Source organism: Balaenoptera ricei, chromosome 21 (genome assembly GCF_028023285.1).
Source record: "Balaenoptera ricei isolate mBalRic1 chromosome 21, mBalRic1.hap2, whole genome shotgun sequence".
Classification (NCBI taxonomy): domain Eukaryota; kingdom Metazoa; phylum Chordata; class Mammalia; order Artiodactyla; family Balaenopteridae; genus Balaenoptera; species Balaenoptera ricei.
The window spans coordinates 6,742,352-6,762,304 of NC_082659.1; the positions used below are offsets into that span (position 1 = coordinate 6,742,352).

At 39.6% G+C, this 19,953-nt stretch overlaps 1 protein-coding gene and 1 long non-coding RNA gene across 4 annotated transcripts in view; one reads left to right on the plus strand and one right to left on the minus strand.

The window, feature by feature from the left end:
* The window catches only part of LOC132356552 (uncharacterized), a 134,543-nt gene that overhangs the window by 103,023 nt on the left and 11,567 nt on the right, over positions 1-19,953 (plus strand). The window lies entirely within an intron of this gene.
* Positions 1-19,953, minus strand: part of MCPH1 (microcephalin 1) — a 297,872-nt gene that overhangs the window by 54,033 nt on the left and 223,886 nt on the right. The window contains exon 12 of one of the 3 annotated variants that reach the window (XM_059909402.1): positions 16,851-17,227. The exons of 1 other annotated variant lie outside the window; for it this stretch is intronic. In XM_059909402.1, coding sequence (XP_059765385.1) covers positions 16,993-17,227 — 235 coding nt within the window. In that variant the 3' untranslated portion in view covers positions 16,851-16,992. Of the gene's footprint in view, positions 1-16,850; positions 17,228-19,953 lie in introns of those variants that run through there. One more of the 3 variants, XM_059909404.1, reaches the window with a different exon arrangement.

Below are 19,953 nucleotides of genomic sequence, written 5' to 3' on the forward strand. Positions count from 1 at the left end.
CTCTTTGGAGAGTACTTCAGTCAGACTCTTGGATGTGAGTCAAACTGGAGGTCTGCCCTGCAGGCCATAAGCGTCCTGTAAGCAAATAGGCCTCTTGCACAGGAAGACTGGGTGCTTTTCAGTCGGCTGCCTCTGCTCTGCTCTGCTCGCCGGGGTCTGAGTCTTTGTGTATGAGCCTTTCAAGAAGTGTTTCTCAGACCTCTATAGCCTTGGGGGTCTTGGGGACACAAGCCCCACTGGCTTTTAAAGCTTGATGTTTGGCGGTTTTCTCTCTCAGGGGCAGGTGTTAAAAGCTGCGGTTCCAGATGCGGGGTGCAAACCTTTCACTCGTCAGGGAGAAGGGTTGTGAGTTTCCTCCCGACTGTGGGTCGCTGCACAGAGAGTGGGGTTCATGGTGAGACTGTGTCTCAGCCTGTCCTACAGATTGGATGTGTTTTTCCCCTCTCATTCACCTGGTGGGTAGGAGTCACTTATGTAGTTTTGGGGTTTCTTTCACATGAAATTGTCCCGTAGGTAGCAGTAGATTTGATGCGTCTGGTGGCAGGAAATGCGTTCGGGGTCCTTCTACATTGCTATCTTGAAGTAAAACATTTACTGTTTTTGTTTTCTTTCTAGAGGACTTTGAGGTTCACCATAAGACTGAAAGGTACAGAGATTTACCATGTGTCCCCTGAAGTACACAGCCTCCCCATTATCAACATCCCGCATCAGATGGTACATTTGTTACAACCGATGAACCTATATTGACACGTCATAATCACACAAGTCCATCGTTTACATTAGGGTTCACTCTTGGTGTTGTACTGGGTTGTCCAAAAAGTTCGGTCAGGTTTTTCCATAAGATGTTATGGAGAAACCAGAACGAACTTTTTGGCCAACTCAATACATTCTGTGGGTTTAAACAAATGTATGGTGAAATGTATTCATCAACATGGTGTCATAGAGTATTTTCTCTGCTCTAACAATTCTCTGTACCCCACTTATTCAGCCTTCCTCTCCCCAACTCCTGGCAACCACTAGTCTTAAAAAAATTTTTTTTTATATTTTGGCAATCACTGATCTTTTTACTATCTCCATAGTTTTGCCTTTTTCTAGAAGGTGATATACACCTGACCCTTGGACGATGTGGGGCTTGGGGGCAGTGACCATCCCTGCAGTCAAACATTCACGTATAACATCAGTCAGCTCTCCATGTCTGCCGTTCCACATCTGCAGATTCAAGCAACCGCGGATTGTGTAGTACTATCATCCGTATTTAGCGAGAAAAGAAAATTTCCGTGTATAAGTGGATCCTCAGAGTTCAAACCCACGTTGTGCAAGGGTCCACTCTATTGGAATCATACAGAATGTAGCCTTCTTTCACATGGAAATTAGTATTTAATGTTCCTCCCTGTCTTTTTATGGCTTGATAGCTCATTTCTTTTTAGCGCTGAATAATATTCCATTGTCTGCATTTACTGTAGTTTAGTCATTCACCTACTGAAGGACATTTTGGTTGTTTCCATATTTTGGCAAATATGAATAAAGCTGCTATAAACATCTGCATGCAGGTTTTTGTGTGGACATAATTTTCAGTTCCTTTGGGTCAACACTGAGGAGCGTAACTGCTGGTTTATGTCGTAAGAGTATATTCAGTTTTATAAGAAATTGCCAAATTGTCTTTCAAAGTGGCTGTACCGGTTTGCATTCCCACCAGCAATTAATAAGAAATGTTTGATGACTGAGACTGTCCTATTTTGCTCCTTACCTGTGCAGTCTTTCCTTGCTGAAAAGGTTCCCCCCCCCCCCAAATTGTAGGCAAATAAAATATATGTCTGAGATTAACCTATATTGGCTATCTTTTTTTTTTAATTGAAGTATATTTACAGTATTGTGCCAATCTCTGCTGTACAGCAAAGTGACTCAGTTTTACACATATATACATTCTTTTTTTTAATATTCTTTTCCATTATGGTTTATCCCAGGAGATTGGATATAGTTCCCTGTGCTTTACAGTAGGATCTTGTTGTTTATCCATCCTATATATACTAGTTGCATCTGCTAATCCCAAACTCCCACTCCATCCCTCCCTCTCCCCCCCCCCCAACCCCCGGCAACCACAAGTCTGTTCTCTATGTCTGTGATTCTGTTTCTGTTTCGTAGATAGGTTCATTTGTGCCATATTCTAGATTCCACATATAAGTGATATATGGTACTTGTCTTTCTCTTTCTGACGTACTTCCCTTAGTATGATAATCTCTAGTTGCATCCACATTGCTGTAAATGGCATTATTTCATTATTTTTATGGCTGAGTACTATTCCATTGTATATATGTACCACATCTTCTTTATCCATTCATCTGTCGATGGACATTTAGGCTGCTTCCATGTCTTGGCTATTGTAAATAGTGCTGCTATGAATATAGGGTTGCATGCATCTTTCTGAATTATAGTTTTGTCCAGGTATATGCCCAGGAGTGGGATTGCTATATCATATGGTAATTCTATTTTTAGTTTTCTGAGGAACCTCCACACTGTTTTCCACAGTGGCTGCATCACCTTACATTCCCACCAACAGTGGAGGAGGGTTCCCTTTTCTCCACACCTTCTCCAGTGGCTATCTTTTATTTTTTCTTACAGACAGAGGTTTGCTTGGCACATGCTTATATTCTATTCTCTACTGTTATTATACTTTTGATTTTTGGTGTTAGCCTATTTTTGCTGAATTATGTCTACTCATTTCTAACATAACATTAGATCAACTTTCTCTGGTTTTCTATCAGTTGTTTATTATCAATTTCATAAAAGTTTTCAAAATACTTCAAATTTGAAAAATTAGAGTTGTGTATATGTGTGTGTTTCCCTTTTCAAGTCTAGTATTATTTTTATTACTTTCTTTTTTCCTCCTTGATTAAGCTTTCAGAGAGTTACTTATTTTAACAGCATTCTCAGTGATCTTTTGATGAATAGATGATTTCATTTCTTTATTTTAATCTTTTCCAGTTTTTTTGAGATATAATTGACATACCTCACTGTGTAAATTTAAGATTTACAACATAATGGTTTACTTACATGTATTGTGAAATGATTACTGCAATAAGTTTAGGTAGCACCATCATCACATATAGATACAATAAAGAGAGAAAGCAAAAAAGAAAATTTCCTTGTGATTTACTCTCTTAACTTTCATATGTATCATACAGCAGTGTGAGCTGTAGTCAGCGTGTTGTACATTATATTTGTAGTCCTATTTCTCTTATAACTGGAAGTTTCTACCTTTTGACCACCTTCCTCCAATCTTCCCATGCCCCCGCCCCCAACCTCTAGAAACCACAAACTAGGTCTTTTGCTTTGAGTTTTTTTTTTTCTTTCTGATTCCACATATAAGTGAGATCATACAGTATCCATCTTCCTCTGTCTGACTTATTTCACAAAGCATAATGCTCAAGTTCCATCCATACTGTCACAAATGGAAGGATATCCTAGTTTTTCACAGTTGAATAATATTCCATTGTATATATATGTATCACATGTTCTTTATTCATTCATCAATGGACACTTAGGTTGTTTCCATATCTTCGCAGTGAACATGGGGCGAGATACCTCTTTGAGATAATGATTTCATTTTCTTTGGATGTATACCCAGAAATGGGATTACTGGGTCATATGGCAATTTTATTTTTAATTTTTTGAGGATCCTCTATGCAGTTATCCATAGTGGTTGTACCAGTTTACAATCCCACCAACAATGCACAAGGGTTCTCTTTTCTCCACATCCTCATCTATCAATACATCTATTATCTCTTATCTTTTTATGACAACCATTCTAACAGGTGTGAGGCGATATCTCATTGTGGTTTTGATTTTCATTTCCCTAATGACTAGTGATGTTGAGCACCTTTTCATTGTACCTGTTGGTCAGTTATATGTTGTCTTTGTAAAAATGTGTATTCAGATCATCAGCCCATTTTTAAATTGGATTATTCATCTTTTTGCTTTGAGTCATATGAATTCATTATATATTTTTGATATTATCTTAAATATATGGTTTGTAAGCAATTTTTCCCATTCCATAGACTGTCTTTTCACTTTGTTGATTGTTTTCCTGTGCAGAAGCTTTTTAGTTTGATGTAGTCCCACTTGTTAATTTTTTATTTCGTTGCTTGTGCTTTAGGTGTCATATCCAAGAAATCATTGCCAAGACTCATATCAAGGAGCTTTTTTTCCCCTATGTTTTCTTCTAGGAGTTTCGTGGTTTCAAGTCTTACATTCAAGTCTTTAACCCATTTAGAGTTAATTTTTGAGTGGTGTTAAGATAGAGGTCAAATTTCATTGTTTTACATGTGAATATCCAATTATCCCAGGACCATTTATTGGAGACTGTCTTTTCTCCATTGAGTATTCTTGGTTCCTTTGTCAAATATCAGTTGACCATATATGCTTGGATTTATTTCTGGGCTCCTGATTCTGTTTCATTGATCTATTTGTTTTTATACCAGTACCATACTGTTCTATAGTATAGCTTGAAATTGGGAAGTGTGATGCCTCCTGCTTTGCTGTTCTTTAACAAGACTGCTTTGGTTATTTGGCATCTTTTGTGGTTTCATACAGCCTTCAGGATTGTTTTTCTACTTCTGTAAAAAAAAAAAAAAAAAAAAAAGACATTGGAAGTTTGATAGGGATTGCACTGAATATATAGATGGCTTTTGGTGATATTGACATTTTAATATTACTAATTCTTCCAATCCAGGAACACAGGACACCTGTCCATTTATTTGTCTTTAATTTTTAAACATTAATGGCTTGTAGTTTTCAGAGTAGAGATCTTTCAACTTTTTGGTTAAGTTTATTCCTAAGAATTTTATTGTTTTGATGCCATTGTAAATGGGATCGTTTTCTTGATTTCTTTTTTTAAAAATTAATTTATTTATTTTTGGCTGCGTTGAGTCTTCATTGCTGTGGGCGGGCTTTCTCTAGTTGCGGCAAGTGGGCGCTGCTCTTTGTTGCGGTGCATGCGCTTATCATTGTGGTGGCTTCTCTCGTTGTGGAGCACGGGCTCTAGGTGTGTAGGCTTCTGTAGTTGTGGCACGCAGCCTCAGTAGTTGTGGTGCACGGTCTTAGTTGCTCCGTGGCATGTGGGATCTTCCCAGACCAGGCCTTGAACCCTGTCCCCTGCATTGGCAGGTGGATTCTTAACCACTGCGCCACCAGGGAAGCCCTCTTGATTTCTTTTTCAGATAATTTGTTGTTAGTGTACAGAAACACTACTGACTTTTGTATGTTAATTTTGTATCCTCCAATTTTAATGAATTTGTTGTTTAGATATAACAGTTTTGGGGTGGAGTCTTCAGGATTTTCTACATATAAAATTATACCATCTGCAGATAGAGACTATTTTATTCTTCCTTTCCAATTCTAACGCCTTTTATTTCTTTTCTTGCCTGATTGACCTGGCAAGCACTTCCAGTATTATGTTAAACAGGGTGGTGAGAGTGGGCACCCTTGTCTTGTTCCTGATCTTAGAGGAAAAGCTTTCAACGTTTCACCATTGAGCGGTATTAACTGTGAGCTTGTTATATATGTTGTTTATTATGTTGAGGTATGTTCCTTCTGTACCTAATTTGTTGGAGTTTTTTTAAACCATAAAGAGATGTTGAATTTTGTCAAATGCTTTTTCTGTGTCAACTGCAATGATCATATGATTGTTTTCTTTCATTCTGTCAACATGATATATCACACTGATTTGTTTATGTTGAAACATCCTTACACATGAGGGATAAAGCCCACTTGGTCATGGTAAATGATCCTTTTAATGTGCTAATGAATTCAGTTTGCAGAACTTTTGCATCTATATTCATGAGGGATATTAGCCTATGGTTTTCTTTTCTGGTAGTGTCCTTACCTGGTTTTAGTATCAGGCTAGTGCTGGCTTCATAAAATGAGTTTAAAGGATTTCCTCCTCTTTGATGTTTTGAAAGAGTTTGAGAAAGATTGATGTTAATTCTTCAAATGTTTGTAAAATTCACCAGTGAAGCCATCTGGTCCTGGACTTTTCTTTGTTGGGACATTTTTGATTACTGATTCAATCTCCTTACTAATAATTGGTCTATTCAGACTTTCTATTTCTTCCCACTTCAGTCTTGGTGGTTTGTATGTTTCTAAGAATTTTTCCATTTCTTCTAAGTTGTCCGGTTTGTTGGTGTATAGTTGTCCATAGTAGCCTATTATGATCTTTGTAATTTTGTGGTATCATTTGTAATGTCTATTTTTCATTTATAAGTTATTGATTTGGCTCCTCTCTCTTTTTCCTTTGGTTAGTCTACCTAAAGATTTGTCAATTTTGTTTATCTTTTCAAAGAACCAATTCTTATCTTGGTTAATCTTTTCTGTTGTTTTCCTGTTCTCTGTTTCATTTATGTCTGCTCTAATCTTTATTATTTCTTTCCTTCTGCTAACTATGGTCTCAGTTTGTTGTTCTTTTTCTTGTTGCTTAAGGCATAGATTTACATTGTTTATTTGGGATATTTCTTCTTAATGTAGGCATTTATTGCTATAAACTTCCTTCTTAGAACAGCTTTTGCTGCATCCCATAAGTTTTGGTATGTTATGTTTACATTTTTGTTTGTCTCAAGATACTTTATTTCTCCTTTAATTTCTTCTCTGATTCATTGATTGTTCAGAAGAGTATTGTTTACTCTCCATGTATTTGTAAAATGTTCACTTTTCCTCTTATTGATTTCTAGTTTTATACCATTTTGGTCAGAGAAGATACTTGACTAATTTCAATCTTCTTGAATTTGCTAAGACTTGTTTTGTGACCTAATACATGGCCTGTTCTAGAAAATGTTTCATGTGCATGTCAGAAGAACATGTATTCTGCTGTTGTCAGATAGAATGTTCAGTATATGTCTATTACCTTCATAAGTGTTGCTTAAGTCTGCTGTTTTCTTACTGATTCTCTGTCTGGATACTCTATCCATTGTAAAGAATGGGATATTAAAGTCCCCAACCATTATTATATTGCTGTTTATTTCTCCTTTTGGCTATGTTAGTTTTTGCTTTATGTATTTAGGTGCTCTGATGTTGGATGCATTAATACTTAAAATTGTTATATCTTCCTGATATATGGGCTCCTTTATCATTATATACTGACTTTATTTGGCTTTTTTTACCATTTTAAATTTAAAGTCTATTTTATCTGGCATAAGTATAGTTACCTCTGCTTTTGTTTGGTTACCATGTACTTGAAATATCTTTTCCCAGCCCTTTGTTCTCAGTTTATGCATGTCTTAACACTAAAGTGAATTTCTTGTAGGCAGCGTATTGTTGGATCTTGTTCTTTTTATCCTTCCAGCTATTTTATATCTTTGGTTGGAAAATATAATCTGTTTATATTTAAAGTAACTACTGATACCTAAAGACTTACTCTTGCCCTTTTGGTCTTCTTTTCTGGTTGTTTTGTAGACCCATTCTTCCTTGAATCCTATCCTGCTGTCTTTTTGTGTGTGTTTTGATGTCTTGTGGTATCACTATGCTTTGTCTTCTTTATTATGTTTTTCCGTAATTACTACAGGTTTTTCCCTTATGGTGACCATGAGGCTTACATAAAATATCTTAAAATTATAACACCCTATTTTAAACTAATAACAGCTTAACCTAAATAGAGTTCTTATGCTTTACATTTTTACCTTTCCCCACCTCACATTTTAGGTTATTGATGATTCAATTTATGTATTTTTATATTGTATAACTAATAACAGATTATTGTAGTTATGGTTATTTTTGCTACATTTTTTTAAAACCTAAAGTGGAGTTTTAAGTGAATTACACACCACCATTATCATATTACAGAATCTTTGACTATATAACATTACTGGTGAGTTTCACACTGCCTTCTTATGTTTTTATGATGTTAATTAGCTTGATTAGGCTTTCAGAAATTTACCTATTTTATCAGTGTTTCCAAAGAATCACCTTTTGTTGGATGAATTCTTTCATTTATTTTTATTTTGTTAATTTCTATTAGCTTTATTATTTCCTTCCTGTCGCTTCTTTAATTTACTATATAGTTCTTTTCCCAACCTCTTTTGTTGAATATTTAGCTAATTAGTTTGTAGTGAGTTTTTTCTTTACTAATGTAAGCAATTAGAGCTATATATTTCCCTCTAAATCTTGCTTTAGCTGAAGCAAGGAGTTTTTACTTCAGGTCTAAATATTATCTTATTTATTTCCATTATGCTTTCTTTTCTGTATCAATTATTTATAAGTATGTTTTCGAACTTATAAGTACAGTTTTTATACTCATGTCATTGCTTTTCTAATTTTAGTTCATAAAACATGGTATGAAAGGAATGATTTTTTTTCTCCTTGATTGGAACTCCAAGCCAGATAGTCTAGCTTGTCAACTAGTATAGAATTTTTTCCTAGTCTCCTTCACTGAGTGTGTACTGGACAGAATTTCAGTTTTACCTGGAGGGTCTCCACTCCAATACCACTCACTAACACAGGCCCATAACCTCATCTGCTGACCCTGTTTTCCGTTATACACAAGCCCCTGCTTCCCAGAGCCCACTCCCCGCCCCCCCCCCCCCCACCCCATTCCCGGGCAGCAGCCTTCAGCCCTCAGACTCAGGTGGTTCTCATGTTATGGCTCCTTTCTGATTCCCACCCACTTGGAATTTCCTTTCTTTTTTAGGGGTTCTACAATACATTTATAAAGAAGTTTGTAATATTTTTCTTTAGTTTTCTAGATATGTTGCAGCAGAAGTGTTTTTAGGTTATTAAGCCTATTCTATTTCTTCCCCAATATTTTGGAAGTCAAAAACTTGGCCATTATCTGTTTTCCTTGCATTCTTCCTAAATAAAGCCTATTCTCCTCAATATGATTCTCTCTAACTAAGGGAAAGGTTATGTGTAAGGAAGTAATGACAAGAACACAAAAATGTTTATGATCATTTTTTCACTGTATCTGCAATTAAGTCACCACTTGTTACATGAAATAAAATAGTGGCTTTAAATATAAACATAGAAGGAGAGATAAGCTTGCTATTTATTTTAGTTATCAACCTACATTGATCCTCTACACAATACAGAATGACACATTTTGTAAAACAGAGCTATTTCATGGAGAGGTGGATATTTACACATTTTGCTTTAGTTTCATGCTTTGGATCTAATTTTTTAATGCTTCACAGTAAATACCCTTGTTTTCCTTTCCTTCCCAAAGATCAGCGTAGAATATTGGTTTCACCCTCACTGGCCTGACCACATCCAGGAGCACTGGATGTTATTGCATTCCCTTTAAAGAGCAGAGCTGAGAGATTTCAAACTTTAGGTTTAACTAGTCACTCCTCCCAGGGGTCCTGATTTGGTCCTCTGAAGTGGCTCAGGAGTCGGCATTGCTGGTGACCCTGGGCCAGAAGGTCCCTCTCAGTGCTCTGAGAAACTCTGCCAGTGGTTTATTCTCAGACACCTCATCAATTTGTTCTGATTTTTGTTTCCTCATGATTAATGCAAACCAGCTCCTGTGTTTCTGTTAGAACAAGAATAGTCATAGGTTACATTTTCATAGTGCCTGGTGGCTTATGAAGACCTTTCACACCTTCTTCTGATCCTTACAAAGACCCCTGTATTATTATGACATGTGCAGTAAGTGCAGAATCATCACCACTTTACACATAACTTCCCTGACTCCCAGGATTCTTAAGTCAACCTGCCCTGGTTCTACCAAGTGGTAGGTGAAGACTAGAACCCAGTTTTACCAAGAGGTTCCATGATACTCCATGGATTCTCTCTGGGCTGGTGAGCCCTGTGCCTGACGGCTTCACCCGGGTCAGAGTGTAGGCCCCAGTGTTCATCCTGCTCCAGGAACCGTCCTTGGTGGAGGGAGATGACAGACTGGGCTCTGCTCCCCCACCCACCCCGTCAACACTTGACCCTCCATCCCACCCCGCCAAGCTGCTTAGACTCCTAAATCATCCACCACAATATGCCACCATACTTCCTTCAAAGACTTGAAGGGCTTGTCAACTTCCCGTGGATTCAAATCCAGGTTCGGCAAATATTCAAATACCTACTTTGTGTCACACACTGAGTGTATTAGTCAAGGTCCTCCACAGACACAGAACCAATAGGAGACATTTATTGTAAGGAATTGGCTTGTGTGCTGCTGGAGGCTGGAGAGTCTCAAGATCCACATTTGGCAGGCTGTAGACCCAGGGGAGCTGGTGGTGTGAGCTCCAGTCTGAACGCCTGCAGGCTCGAGACCCAAGAAGAGACGATGTTTCAGTTTGAGTCCAAAGGCAGGAAAAGATGGATGTCTCAGTTCAAGGCAGTCAGGCAGGAGGAGATCCGCCTTATTAAGGAGGTTCAGCCTTTTTGTTCTAGCCAGGCCTTCAACTGATTGGATGAGGCCCACCCACAGTGGGGAGGGCAACCTGCTTTACTCAGTCTACCCATGCAAATGTTAATTTCACCCAGGAACATCCTCATGGACACACCCAGAATGATGTTTGACCAAATATCTGGGCATCACATGATCCAGTCAAGTTGATACATGAACATCACACTGGCCTGGGGCATGTCTTCACCCTCTTCAAGGGGTGAATAGTTAAGTAAACTTGGGATAGTTTAGTAGTTAAATAAACATGCCATGGGGTACTGCTCAACAATAAAAAGTTACCAACTATTGATACACACAGCCTAGATGAGTTATCAGAGAATTTTGCTGAGGGATAAAAGCCAATGCCAAAGGATACATATTGTATGATTCCATTTACACAACATTCCATTCCATTTACATAACATTCTTGAAAGGACAAAGTTATAGAAATGGAAAACAGATTACTGGTTGCCAGGAGTTAAGGAAGTGGGGTAAGTAGGTGTGGTTACAAAGGGGAATGTGGTCATGAGGGATCATTGTGATGGAGGTGGTCTCTATCTTCACTGTGGTGGTTGATAGGTGAACCTCACACGTGATAAAACCGGTGTGCAGGGCAGAAGTTGAGACACAGATGTAGAGAACAAACGTATGGACACCAAGGGGGGAAAACCGTGGGGGGGGGTGGGGATGGTGGTGTGATGAATTGGGCGATTGGGATTGACATGTATACACTGATGTGTATAAAACTGATGACTAATAAGAACCTGCTGTATAAAAAAATAAATAAAATTCAAAAATTAAACAAAACAAAAAACTGCACAGAACTAAACAGACAAATACCACCCGCCCCACCCAAATATATGGATGCCCAAACAAGTTAAATCAGAATCCTTGGTGTTTGTGTATTTTTAAACCCCCTCAGGTGATTCTGATGTTCTGTCAGGGTTGAGAGTCACTGCCCTAAGCATTTTCTAAGAAATACCTTGATCGAATTTTACAACGTGTTTGCAACACACGGCTAGAAGCAGCAATTTGGTTTAAAAAAAGACATTAAAATCTCCAAATCATTAATTCCTGTACAGAACTAAATGGTATGTAAAGTTATCCCTCTGAGTATTCCAAATCCTTGCAATTCAAGCAGCTTCCATGACATCATCTGGCAGCTTTTTACAAATGCAGCGTTTTGGGCCCCACCCAGATCTACTGAATCAGAATCTACCTTTAACAATATCCCCAGATGATTCGAATTCACATTAAAGTTCGAGAAGTCAGCTCAGAATTTTCTCATACGCTTTTCAAACACAATTACAAGGTGGCATGATTGTAAGTAACTATCTAGAAATTAAATCTTTTAATGCCCTAAATGGCACTTCTAAACACCTGAGAGGATAATAGTATTTAATGTAACGCATGGTGAAAAATGTTTTATTAAAAAATGTGGCACTGGATGTACAAGATAATGGGAGTGGCCGGCATGACACAAAGCAGCTTTAACTGACATCAAATGAAGTCTCATTTGTGACTCTACTTTTCAGTGTTGTTTGCCTTTCAAAGCAGTATTCTGAGTTTGATCAAGGGTGTCCCTTACTCACAGACAATTTCAGTTTGTGCCATTGTGAGTGGGGAGTTCTGATTTTAGATGGTTTTTGTAGATTACTGCTCATTAGTTGAATGATGTTGAAGGTGTCAGCTTCTCTGCAAGTGAAGTGGAGGATTGGACCAGATGTAGTGGTTTTGAGATGATCCCATAAGTATCCACAGAGGCACTGCGGCGGTGATCCCATGGGGAGGAAGGAATGGATCTTTGGGCAAGGATCTGGAACCCTCTCTTCCCTCCCCACTCTTTAACCGGAGCAGTTCTGTTGCCACCTGACGTATCTATTGAAACATTCATGCAACCTCACTTAACGGGTTTTGCCATTTAACAAAGGCTGAAAACAACCGCTAATTACAGCTTCTTGGAAACACGTTGATTGAGTTTGAGGCCCTGTGTTTTATGAGGGTAGTTAGCTGCACGTGGTAGGCATTAGGAAACATTTAAAATATCCGTCATTACCAGTCCATTGGACATTCTCAGAGCTGCAGTTAAGCCTGACGAACTTGCAGTGCCATGTAGGGACTCCGTGTTCAAACCCCAGTCCTTCCATCCACTGGTGTAATATCGCCAGAAAGCCGAGTAGCCACAGATAAGAATACAAGTCCCACAGTCCCTAATCCACAATTCCCAAAGCCAAAGGCACTAAAATAGAGGTTTTTCTGAATTAGAGGCAAAATCAGACCTGAACACACGAGACGATCAATAGTTTTCTGTGTTCCACTCAATGTGGTATGTGTCATGGAAGAAATATGAGGCTGCAGGCTGCTGCCCGAGTGCCTGGGGGGGGGGTCACATGCATCACAATCCTTGCTGGGGGGGGGGCGGGGGGCCTCGGGTAGCTGACACTGATGGGAGTTAAGAGAGCAAGAGGTTTGCTGGGGGTAACTCCCGAGAAAAATACAAATGGGAGGAAGTGGGATTCATAAGGATCGCTTGCGGATGCAGCTGTGACAGGACAGGAGAAGGAAGAGAGGGTGGCAGAGAGGCCTCAGACACTGCAGGTGGGGACGGAGGTTCTGGAGCCCGGGTGCCTGTTAGGGGTCTTATATTAGCAGAATTAGCCAGGCCCCTGATGCCCGCTGGGCCCGATCCTTGCCCGGGGATGACTGCCCAGGAAGAGAGTGGCCTCGGCTTGAAAGCTGAAGTGGATCTTTAAGGCACTAACAGCCGTCAGCTAACTGTATTCATTCCAGCTGAGCAGAAGATTCTTTCTTTTTTAAAAAAATTTATTTATTTATCTTTGGCTGCACTGAGTCTTTGTTGCTGCATGTGGGCTTTTCTCTAGTTGTGGCCAACGGGGGCTACTCTTCATTGCGGTGCGCGGGCTTCTCATTGTGGTGGCTTCTATTGCTGCAGAGCACGGGCTCTAGGCTCATGGGCTCAGTAGTTGTGGCTTGCGGGCTCTAGAGCGCAGGCTCAGTAGTTGTGGCGCACGGGCTTAGTTGCTCCGCGGCATGTGGGATCTTCCCGGACCAGGGCTCGAACCCACATCCCCTGCACTGGCAGGCGGATTCTTAACCACTGCGCAGCCAGGGAAGTCCTAGAAGATTCTTTCTTAAAGTGGGATCCGAGAGGCACAGCTCCAAGGTTGCCACATAGTTTTTTTTTTTTAATAAATTTATTGGTGTATAATTCATGCACCATAAAAATTTACCCATGGCAAGTGTACTGTTCAACGATTTTAGTAAATGGATACAGTTTTACAACTAAAATCACAATCGAGTTTTAGAATATTTCCATCACTCCAAAATGTCTGCTGTCTATTCCCACTTCTACCCCCAGCAGCAGGAAACCAGTGATCTGTTTTTTTGTCTCTATAATTTTATCTTCTCTAGAAATTTTATCTAAATGGAATCATACAATATGTAGTCTTTTGAGTCTGGCTTCTTTCAACTACCGTGTTCTTGGGGTTGGTCCAGGTTGTTGCCTGTATCAGTTGTTTGCTCCTTTTTATTGCTGAGTAGCAATCCATGGCATGGATATAGCACATTTTGTGTATCCATTTATCAGTTGATGGATTGCTTCTAGCTTTTGGCTGGTGTGAATAATGTTGCTGTGAACATTTGCATACAAGTCCTTGTGCAGGCACATTTTCATTTCTCTTGGGTACATACCTAGGAGTGAAGTTGCTGCGTCATATGGCAAGTGTATGCTTAGTTTTTAAACCAAACTGCAAAATGATGCAGCCACACCAGCAGTGCATGGGAGTCCTAGATTCTCCACGTGCTGGTCAACTCTTGTATTGTCAGAACTGTTGGCTGCAGCCGTTCCCGAGGGTGCGTAGTAGCGTCTCCTTGTGCTTTTACTTTGCGTTTCTCTAATGACTACTCATGTTGAGCATCTTTTCATGTGCTTATTAATCATTTCTATATGTGTTTGTGTGAAATGTCTTTTGCCCATTCTTTGTTTATCTTCTTGTTAATGAATAGAAGTTCTATACATAGTCTGGATACAGTTCATCAGCTATATGCTTCACAAATATTTTTCCTAGTCTCTGACTTGTCTTTTAATTTTCTTAATGGTTTCTTTTGAACAGCAAAACTTTTTAAAACTTTGAGGTCCAATTTATGTTTTTATGAACTGTGCCTTTAGTGCCCTACCTAAAAAAATCTTTGCCTGACCTTTCAGAAAGATTTCTTGCTATGTTTTCTTCTAGACATTTTATAATTTTAGGTCAGTGGTTCTCAGCTGGGAACGGTTCTCTTCTCCAGGGGAAATCTGGGGATACCTGAAGACAGTCTGGACTGTCGCAACTGGGTGAGGTGTGCTAATGGCATCTAATAGATAGAGGCCAGCGATGGTGCTAAACATAGTATGATGCCTAGGACAGCCACTGCAGCAGAGAATTATCTGGTCCAAAAATGCCAATAGTGCTGAGGTTGAGAAACCCTAAGTTAGGTTTCTGGTCCATTTGAGTTTCTGTGTATGGTGTGAGGTAGGGATCCATGTGCATTTTCTTTTTGTGAGTGAGGTAATGACGTAAGTGTGGTAAGGATGTAAGTGTGCTTTTTTGTTTTGTTTTGTTTTATCCTACTGCATTGAATTGACTTGGCACCTTTGTTGAAATCAACTTGACCATAAATATGAGGATTTATACCTAGAGTCTCTATTCTCTTCCCTTGATCTGTAGTCTACCTTTATGCCAATAAGTTTTGAAATCAGGTAGTATAAATCCCCCAACTTTATTCTTTTTCTAAAGAAATTACTATTTTCTACTAGGGGTTCTTTGCATTTTCATATACATTGTAGCATCAGCTTTTCAAAGTCTATAAAAAAATCTACCTGGTATTTTGATGATTACATTGAATTTGTAGATCAATTTGAGGAAAATAGCCATCTTATCGATATTGAGTCTTCTAATCCATAAACTTGGTATATTTCTCCATTTATTTAGAACTTTAATTTATCTCAGAAATGTTTTGTTAAGTAGACAGATCTTATACTTCTTTTGTTAAATTTATTCCTATTTAGTTTATTTTTACATGATATTGTAAATGGAATTGTATTCTTAATTCCATTTTTGAATTGTTTATTGATAGTATATAGAAATACAATTCAGTTAGCTTTGTATATAGATTTTGTATTCTGTAATCTTGATAAACATGCTTAATCTACTTTTTTCTTTAATTCCTTATAATTTTCTACATATAGTATCATGTGATCTGAGAATAGTTTTACTTCTTCATTTCCAGTCTGTATGCCCTTAATTCCTTTCCTGGCATTCTTCTCTCAGTAGAATCTCTGATATAATGTTGAATAGAAGCGGTGAGAGCCACATACCTTTCAAAATTAAAAAAAAAAAAAAAGTTCAGAATTCTGAGACACTTTTAGCCCTATGTGTTTTGGGTAAGGGGTTGCAAACCTCTAGTAACTAACTTTTAGGATTGTTGGCAGGATTAAATGAGGTACCACATAGAAAATGCTTAAAGCCAGGCACAAATGTGTCCTCATAAGAGATTAGCTTTTAGAGAGAGAATCTTCAGTGGCTCCTGGCAGGCTGGCATCAGGAATCTTAGCTGTGAGGATGCAGGCCTGGGGGGACACGTGACCTGGGTGGCACTCTGTGGCTGATGTGGCCGTGGGATGGAGTTCTTTGTGGCTCGTCTCCACCGGGAGTCTGCACAATTTTGTCAGCCACCTCGGGAACTTTTGGTGCGATGGGAGCTCTGCCATAGTATTGATACCTGAGCCTCAAAGTCGCCAAGCCCAGGAGGCAGTGGGTGTAGTGACACGGGATTTACAAGGTGGGAGGAAGGCCTCCGGCCTGCCGAGCTGCGCTGAGGCTCAACGTTGTTGAGGCAGGAGTATTACGAGGGGACTTGGGGTATACGTTATATTAACACCAAGAGAAAACCCTTCATTATTTCCATGTGCATCGTTACTGCCCTTCTAGGAGGGTTATTCTAGAAGTTGATCCCTTGTATTTGCTGGGGACTTGACATTTATTTGAGGTAGAAAGAGCAGCTGAGAAGAGTGACAGATAAACAACGCGGAGGGAACAGTATCACGAGGGAGTCTTAACTGGCACCTTCAGACTTGCTGGGATTTAGCATCTCTCTCCTACACAAGGTGACCAGCCAGCGTGTGTACGATTTGGCCCGAATGCCCGTTTCTGGCAGGGGATGGCGAGCGTCCTGGCAGCCTGCAGGGGCCCTGGTCTCTGGTGGGTGATGCTTTCCTCACCAGAAACTAAGCTTGCACAAGCGGGGCTCCTTTGATGGCACTAATTATCATTAATTGCAGCTCCTCACGCCTGTCCTCATGATTATTTTGAGAAGAATCTCAGGTACATAAGGTGACAACGGACCAACATCCTTCATACCTAGTAGATGATACGTTAATAAAGAAACGTAGAAACTCAGGGGGCTCCTTGTTCTCGGTAATAAAACAATGTAATTTCCATCCTTTATTTAACAGTATGGCACTTCAATGACAAAGGTTCTGGGGCCGCTCAATTATGATCACTAGGACACACAGACTGGCTTTAGTAGAAAAGGCCCAACAGGGCGGGTCAGTGCTTCTCTGAGACACACACTCAGGCATCAGAAAGCCGCACGAAGGAGCTTTCTTCACGTGAAAACCACAACACCCACAGGCGGCAAACGTGACGGTATAGAAGGGCATCCTTCCTGCGTCCACCCCTCCCCTCACTTGAGCGTCCGAGGACGACGGGGTGGGCTGTTAGCAGCAGCCGTGGGTTGATCGGTGTCTCCTTCACGGCAGCAGCGGGCGGTTCTCTGAGGCCCAGACCTTGTGCTGAGTGAGCGAGTCTAGAGGAAGAGAAGCAGGTTAGCACTGACAGCGGCCAGCACATGGTAAGACGACACACTCATCACAGATACACAGATCATGTTTAAAATCGTCAGTGGTCCTGGGCAGCATGGTCCATATGGCACATGTGGCTGTTTAAAATGAAGTAAAATAACATACATGATTCAGTCCCTCGGTCACACCACCACATCTCAGATGCTCAGGCGTCACGTATCCCATTAGATGTAGCACACACAGGGCATGCCCTTCATGGCAGAACGTCACGATGTGGGAGATCCAAACTCTAATCTCAGCTACAGCAAGTACTCTTTGGTAGAAGGCAGAGTATAAATAACTCCATTATTTTATGAAAATCCCGTGAAGTGCCCTGGCCCGGGATAAGCCACAGGTGCAGGGGAAGAGGCTAACACAGCTGCGCCTGCAGCCGGCTCCAGGCAGGCCCTTTAGTCTTAATGCTGGACGGCGGGCTGCTTCCGACCCTCCTGCTGCTGTTGGAATGAGAGAGATGTGCAGTGGATTGTCGGTGCTGACTGACGGACAAATTAAAGTTAACTTCTTGATTCCTGTTATTATCCAGAGGGTGAACAATTACTGTATATTCGAAGGACCTTAAGAAGTCAGGGTGATGAGCGATAGGACATGGAAAGCTGTGATGGTTGTGAGATACAAAGCAGAAAAAATGGGTTTCTTTTATGAATAAAAGAAAAAAAATAGCTTATCTTAGTTACAGCTCAAGCCGGTGCCCCAGAATTTAATCACAGCCCTCCCGCTACAAATGCACTTCCACACAGGCAGTCTGACCTGGTAGCTGAATCTCAGAGGATCATTAATGTTTGTTATATATATTATATACATTATATAATTATAATTAATACATACAATAGAACCTTAACAATTATTATTGATACCCAGCATACCACTTAACTGTCTCTGCAACACTGAAGTATTATTATGATTTACATTTTAATATTAGTCCTTTATTCACAATTTGTGTTGCATATATTTTCTGTTTGTTGCTTGCCTTTTGACTTCTCTTATGCAAACGTTTATTTATATATTCAAATTACATCAATCTTTTATTGCATTTGGATTTTGAATCACAGGTAGAAAGCCTTCCCTGTACCTGGTTATAAAATAATTCAGCCATATTTTCTTCCAGGTTTTAAAAAACCTGTTGATTCAATTTTTACATTTAGATTTCTGACAGGATGTCATTTTTAAAAGCCAGAGAAGAGTGCCAAAAGTATGATGCTCTTTCTTAATTAATCTAAAAATCCAATATAATCCCCAAATTCCAAATGTTTGTTAAAAAAAAACTTGACATGCTTATTCTGAAGTTTACATGGGAGAAAAATGCACGGGAAGACAACTTTGAAAAAGAAGAATGAGAGAGAATTTGACCTACTAGATAGTGAAACATACTATAAAATTACGGTAGTAAAACAGTAGGTAATTAGCACAGAATAGATAAATAGATCAGTGGAAGAGAACAAACTCCAGAAACCCACCCGTGCATATGTGGGAGTTTAAGAGCTGATTCAAGGGGGCATTAAAAATTAGTGGAGAATAGATAAGTTATTAAAGAGATGGGATGATCCCTTATATCCCACAATGAATGACTGCATGACAGATGGATTAATGCTCTAAACATTAAAAAACTGTGAAAGTATTAATAGAGACAGGAGATGAGTTTGAAGCTCAGGGTAGGGAAACCTTCCTGAGTGAAACCTCAGCGTAGGTGCTGTGGAGAAACAGAGGTATTTGATTCCATCCAGAATGATAATTAAAAATTAAAACCCACAGAAAACACCATAAACAAACATAGGAGACAGAGAGGATCTTATATTCATCACAAAAGATTAGAGTCCGTACTAGACAAATATGCTGGGAAACTGTGGAAAAGAGAAACAGCCCAATGTAAAAACAGGCAAGAGATAAGAATCGGCTGCTCCTGACCTATGACTCCCCCCTCTAGGTACTCATGTTCATGAGTAACTGAGTAATTACGGCACATACATTAAGTAATGAGATCACCAAATACTGAAAACATGGGTAAAGTTTGGTACTGGTGAGGGTCTGGGGAACGGGAATATCCAGGTGCTGTTAGTAAGACTGTAAGCTGGTCCAGCTGGGTGGATCAAGGTTTAAGGTACACACACCTGAGGGCTCAGTAATTCCTCTTCTACGAATCTATGTTACAGAAATACTCCCGCCTGGGACTGGGCCACACTAATTATAGCTCAAGACAGTCTCTTGAAATTGAATTCAAATCATTCCAGTTAGAACACACACACACACACACAGACAACACACACAGAATTTATAGTAGCAGAAGCAGTGGAAATAACCCCAAATGTCTAATTGTAAGGAGTGTGTAAATTAAGCACCTCCAATGGTTAAAAAGAATGAGGTTACTGCTTGTGTTAAAACGGAAGGATCTTCTAGACACAGAGTTGGGATGAAAACTCATGAACGATATGTGATCCTCCTTTTATAGAAAACAAACCCTCAATGCATATGTTTATATACATTTATTTCTATGTAAATACGTGTTAAATCTGAAACACACAGTTCAATCTTTAGTGTCGTTACTTTAGGGAAGGGTAGTAAGATTTTGGGACTTTATGTATTTCTCTATTGTTTGAATTCTTTGACCATGAAATCAAGCGTCACTGTACACATCCATCCATCCATCCATCCATCCATCCATCCATCCATCCATCGT